General features: G+C 65.5%; 3 protein-coding genes across 3 annotated transcripts in view; all 3 read left to right on the forward strand.

Moving 5' to 3' along the window:
* AMSG_11207 (glycoside hydrolase family 3 domain-containing protein) overlaps positions 1-2,763 on the forward strand; it is a gene marked incomplete at both ends in the record, with an annotated part of 2,922 nt that extends 159 nt beyond the window's left edge. The window contains one exon of the mRNA XM_013897404.1: positions 279-2,763. Within this exon, the coding sequence (XP_013752858.1) occupies positions 279-2,763 (2,485 nt within the window). The remainder of the gene's footprint in view (positions 1-278) is intronic.
* A 276-nt stretch (positions 2,764-3,039) lies between these two features.
* AMSG_11208 (chaperonin 60) lies at positions 3,040-5,356 on the forward strand. Its single transcript, XM_013897405.1, has 2 exons — positions 3,040-3,106; positions 3,634-5,356. Exons 1-2 carry the CDS (start codon positions 3,062-3,064, stop codon positions 5,326-5,328), a joined length of 1,740 nt encoding a protein of 579 aa, XP_013752859.1. The 5' UTR covers positions 3,040-3,061; the 3' UTR covers positions 5,329-5,356.
* A 94-nt stretch (positions 5,357-5,450) lies between these two features.
* AMSG_11209 (COP9 signalosome complex subunit 5a) overlaps positions 5,451-5,771 on the forward strand; it is a gene marked incomplete at its 3' end in the record, with an annotated part of 1,543 nt that continues 1,222 nt past the window's right edge. Inside the window, exon 1 of the mRNA XM_013897406.1 lies at positions 5,451-5,671. Within this exon, the coding sequence (XP_013752860.1) occupies positions 5,502-5,671 (170 nt within the window). The 5' untranslated portion in view covers positions 5,451-5,501. The remainder of the gene's footprint in view (positions 5,672-5,771) is intronic.

The following is a 5,771-nucleotide window of genomic DNA, read 5'->3' on the forward strand; positions in this document are numbered from 1 at the left end:
CCCCACCACCAGCCCCCACCTCCCCACCCCCCTCCCCCCACCTCCCCACTCCCCCCAGCCCCACCCCACCACCCCCTCCACACACACCACACACATACACACACGCACGCGCACACCATGATGGCACACACTGCTCTGACTCTGACACTGGCCCTGGCCCTGGCGCTGGTGGTGACTGCTGCGACAGGCAAGGAGAGCGGGTGCCTGGGCGCGTTCGAGACTTGTCCCTTTTCCGGCGCATGCACCTTGTTTGCTGAAGACTGCCATGTGTGCGAGAGTGCGTCTGCTGGCGCGTACGTGTGCCCGGATCACAAGACTTGCGTGCCGTCTGCTGCCGAGTTTACCTCCTGCCCGGGCGTCAAGGGCACCCACTGGGATGTGAGCCTGTCGGTGGCAGAGCGCGTGGCGTATGTGGTCAATCGGACGACGGTCAAGGAGCAGGCGGCGCAGCTGTGGAACTGGGCGCCGGCGCTGTACGATCCGCCCATGCCGGCCTTCAACTGGCTGGACGATGACGAGCACGGCGTGAAGCAGCATCACGCTACTTCCTTCCCCAACGGCGGCTCGCTCGGCTCGACCTGGTCACCGGCAACGCTCGCGGCCGTCGGCAACGCGGTCGCCACCGAGGCTCGTGGCCTGCTCAACGGCTTTGTCCGTAGCGGCAACCGCGGCATGTACGAAAACGGCGTGGGCATCACGCTCTATGCGCCGAACATGAACCTCGTCCGCGATCCGCGGTGGGGCCGCGCCCAGGAAGTGTATTCGGAGGATCCGGAGCTCTCGTCGGCGCTGGTCACCGCCTTTGTGGAGGGCATCCAGGCACGGCACGCCAACGGATCGATGCTCGCCGCAGCGTGCTGCAAGCACTACGCCTTTTACGATCTGGAAAACGAGCCGGTCACCCGCTTTGTCTTTGACGCCCGCGTCAACGCCGCCAACACCTGGGAGACCTACCTCGCGGTCTTCCGCCACTGCATTGTGACTGCCAAGGGTGCCTCGGTCATGGCCTCGTACAACGCGGTCAACGGTGTGCCGACCGCCGCCGATCCAAACCTGCTCAACGGCGTCCTCCGCGACCGCTGGGGCTTTGAGGGCTTTGTCGTCGGCGACTACGACGCCGCCGCCAACATTGTCAACACCCACCACTACTGCCCCGACTACGAGTGTGCCGCGGCTGCGGCCTGGAACGCCGGCCTCGACCAGGAGGGCGGCGGCGTCGACGTCATCTCGGCCATTCCCGACGCCGTCGCCGCCGGCAAGCTCTCGGCATCGACCGTCGCCGCCTCATTTGGCCGCCTGCTGCGGACCCGGATCCTGCTCGGCCTGTTTGACCCGCCGACATACTCGGCGTACAACGCCATCGACAACTCGACCAAGTACGTCGAGTCGCCCGCCCACAAGCAGCTCGCCTTTACCGCCGCCGTCCAGGGCACGTGCTTGTACAAGAACGCGCGGAACGCTCTCCCGCTCGACGCCTCCACCGTCCAGCTCGCCGTCATCGGCCCGCAGGCCGCCGAGCAGGCGCTGCTGCAGGGCAACTACGCAGTCGCCCCTGACGCAGGCGTAGTGACCCTTCTCGAGGGCCTCGGCGCGTACGTGTCGGGCCAGAACGAGTCGCGGAGCTGCGCTTTTGAGGCCGACACCGACTACTACCTCGCCGGACAGGCCGGCGTGGCGGCCTCGTCGCCGGCGGTCTGCTGCTCCATGTGCTCGTGGAACCCCGAGTGCGCGGTGTGGACTTGGTACGAGTCGCAGTGCTACCTCAAGCCGGCTGGCCTCAAGCCAACCCACTCGCCTGGGCGGGTCTCAGGCAAGCCGGTGCCCTCGGGCTCGCCCCGTGTCACCTTTGCGCCGGGCTGCAACGCTGTCGGCTGCTCCGATGAGTCTGGCTTTGCCGCTGCCGGCACGCTGGCTGCCGCCGCCGACGCCGTCATCGTCGTCCTCGGCCTCAACCAGACCTTTGAGCGTGAGACCCACGACCGGACAACCATCGACTTTCCGCAGGGCCAGTACGACCTCGTCTCGTACCTGCGGTCGGTCACGACCGCGCCGCTCATCGGCGTCCTCGTCCACGGCGGCACGCTCGCCTTCCACGACATGGTCGACAACCTCGATGCTATCGTCGACGTGTGGTATCCTGGCGAGGAGGGTGGCAACGCGCTGGCGGCGGTCGTCTTTGGTGCAGCCAACCCGGCCGGCCGTACGCCGGTCACCTACTACGCCGGCGACTGGCAGCTCCCGCAGCCGGGCAACATGGACCTGTTCTCGGGCCTCGGCACCACCTACCGCTACTTTGTCGGCGAGCCGGTCTTCCCCTTTGGCCACGGCCTCTCGTACACTACCTTTGCGTACTCGGACCTGCGGCTGCCGACGGCGGCCATCGCGCCGTGCGCCGGCTTTACCGCCACCGTCCGGGTGACCAACACCGGTAAGCGCGACGGCGACGAGGTTGTCCAGCTCTACGTCTCGCTCCCGGACGCCACCGTTCCCACCGCCCACATCCGCCTCGCCGCCTTTGCCCGCGTCGGCATCGCCGCCGGCGCCTCGGTCGACGTCGCCCTCGACGTCTCGGCCGAGCGACTCTCGGTCGTTTACAACGGCACCGCCACCTCGGGCCCGGGGCTCTGGCAGCCGACGCTTGCCGTCGAAGCCGGCGCCGTTCACGTGGGCGTCGGCGGTGGCCAGCCGCATTTTTACCACGGCGCCCTCGAGGGCGTCGTCACCGTCGCCTCTTCCTCGACCGCCTGCAACTTTGGCGCGTAGCCATCGCGTCGCGCTTCCGCCGCCCCAAAGCCCAGCAGCATGTTAAAGATGATCATGGTCATGGCTGTGACGACGATGACGTGACTGATGAACGAATGGAGGGTATGAGAGTTAGAGGCGCGCACGATGATGATCGACGACAGAGCCAAAATGCTCGAGCATCTCGTCTCAACCTCGCCCCAGGCCGGACGTGCGGCAGCAGTCGTCACCTCCCTGGTCGTGACCAGCCAGCCAGCGAGTCAGCCACACGCAGACGCCGCGAGACGGCCCACACCCCTCTTCCCCGACAGACTAACTCATGTTCCGTCTCTCGACTGGTTCCACCTCTATGGTGCGGGCTGCAGTACGTACCAACCATGCCACCCCTCACTGTTTACCTTGCCTCTCCCCCTCCGGCCACTGCGTGTCCTCTGTATCCCCTCCACGGCCGCCGGCTTTGCCAGGACAAAGCCAGTGCGCGTCATCGCCGTTTGCTGCGCCAGCTCCTGTGGCGGGTGGGCATGGAGACTCTACAAGCTCCTCTGAGCTGTACACAGAGACACCACTCCTTCCAGCACCATCCCCATATACCTCCTGACATACGCTTCCTCCCCATGTGGTTTATATTCCATCCCCATGCCTGGACCCGCCACTCTCGAGGGGTGAAACTCGCTGGCCATCTTCACGAAGGTTGGCATCCCTCGCCGAATGCCTCCCATCCCTGTCACCAGCGCGACATGACATCATGGCGTCGTCAGCGGGGACGGGGATGGAGAAAGAGATCTGGGGAGGTGGGCTGGGAAGGAGATACCGTACAAACTCACGTGTACATGATACTTGCATGGTGGGTGGGGGGGTGTAATGACTTTGTGGGGGTCGGACCGAGTCCAGATTGCGGCGTCGCAGATGCGCTCCATGGCCACGGCCAAGGACGTCCAGTTTGGCTCCAAGGCCCGTGCCCTCATCCTGGCTGGCGTGGACAAGATCGCCGACGCGGTGCAGGTGACGCTCGGACCCAAGGGCCGCAACGTCATCATCCAGCAGGCGTTCGGCGACCCGAAGATCACCAAGGACGGTGTGTCTGTGGCCAAGTCGATCGAGTTTGCCGACAAGTACAAGAACCTCGGCGCGCAGTGCGTCCGCATGGTGGCGTCCAAGACCAACGACGTGGCCGGTGACGGTACGACGACGGCGACGGTGCTCACGCGCGCCCTCTTTGCCGAGGGCTGCAAGTCGGTCTCGGCCGGCCTCAACCCGATGGACCTCCACCGCGGGATCAAGAAGGCCGTCGACGCCATGGCCAAGGAGCTCAAGGACATGTCGACGCCGATCGAGACGACGGAGCAGATCGCGCAGGTTGCGTCGATCTCGGCTAACAACGACAACGAGATCGGGCAGCTCATCGCGACGGCGATGGAGCGTGTCGGCCGCGACGGCGTGGTGACGGTCAAGGACGGCCGCACCCTTGAGGACGAGCTCGAGGTTGTGGAGGGCATGCAGATTGACCGCGGCTACATCTCGCCGCACTTTATCACCGACGCCAAGACTGCGGCGGTGACGTTCAAGGACGCGTACGTGCTGTGCTTTGAGAAGAAGATCTCGACCATCCAGTCGATCGTGCCTGTGCTCGAGAAGGTGGCCAAGGCCCAGAAGCCGCTGGTCATCATCGCTGAGGACGTCGACGGCGACGCGCTCACCACCCTGGTGGTGAACAAGCTCCGCGGCATCACCCAGGTCGCGGCGGTCAAGGCTCCGGGCTTTGGCGAGAACCGCACCAAGTCGCTGCAGGACATTGCCATCCTCACCGGCGGCGAGCTCTTCACCGAGGAGTTTGGCCTCGCCCTGGAGGAGGCCTCGCTCGACGACCTCGGCACGGCCAAGGAGATCGTCATCAAGAAGGACTCGACCCTCATCATGCACGGCGGCGCCGAGCCGCAGGACATCGAGGACCGCGCGGGCGCCATCCGTGAGGCTATCTCCAACTCCAAGTCGGATTACGACAAGGAGAAGATGCAGGAGCGTCTGGCCAAGCTCTGCGGTGGCATCGGCGTCATCCGCGTTGGCGGCGGCTCCGAGGTCGAGGTCGGCGAGAAGAAGGACCGCATCGAGGATGCGCTCCACGCCACCCGCGCCGCCATCGATGAGGGCATCGTGGCCGGCGGTGGCTGCGCCCTGCTCCGCGCCTCCAAGGTCCTCGACGCCGTCGAGGTCGAGAACTTTGACCAGCAGGTCGGCGTCAACATTGTCCGCGCGGCCGTCCAGGTCCCGGCCAAGTCGATTGCCAACAACGCCGGCCACGAGGGCGCCGTTGTCGTCGGCAACATCCTCCGCTCCGACGACGTCTCCTACGGCTTCAACGCCCAGTCTGGCGAGTACGTCAACATGATCGACGCCGGTGTCATCGACCCGACCAAGGTCGTCCGCACCGCCCTCGTCGACGCCTCCTCCGTCGCCTCGCTCCTCACCACCGCTGAGGCTTGCGTCGTCGACGACCCCGACGAGAAGGACGATGCCGCTGGCGCCATGCCGATGGGCGGCATGGGCGGCATGGGCGGCATGGGTGGCATGGGCGGCATGGGCTTCTAATCTGTGCTCTAAACGCGTGCAACCGATACCACCACAGAGACGAGGTGAGGTGTAGCCCTTCCCCTGCCTGCCTGCCGCCCCGCCCGCACCTGGAATACACTCCACTCCACCCCCACCTCCCCTCCACCCCTACCACCCCCATCGCCACCACCACGACACATACACCATCGCACATGTCATCCCCACCGACATCACAGATAGTGGATGAGGCAGGCAAGGCAGCTGCGCGTGCTGCCTTTGACGAGACCAACGAGGTCATTGCCGTCGACTCGGCCAATGACCTCTATGCCTACAACGAAGAGGAGATCCAAAAGACACTCAATGAGAAGAAGTGGAAGAACGAGTACGTATTGAAGGAGAGGGGGGGAGGGGGGAGGGGAAGGGGAAGGGGGGAGGGGGAAGGGGGGAGGGGAGGGGGAAGGGGAGAGGGGGGGGATTACCTC

The sequence above is a fragment of the Thecamonas trahens genome (genome assembly GCF_000142905.1).
Source record: "Thecamonas trahens ATCC 50062 unplaced genomic scaffold supercont1.72, whole genome shotgun sequence".
NCBI lineage: Eukaryota > Apusomonadida > Apusomonadidae > Thecamonas > Thecamonas trahens.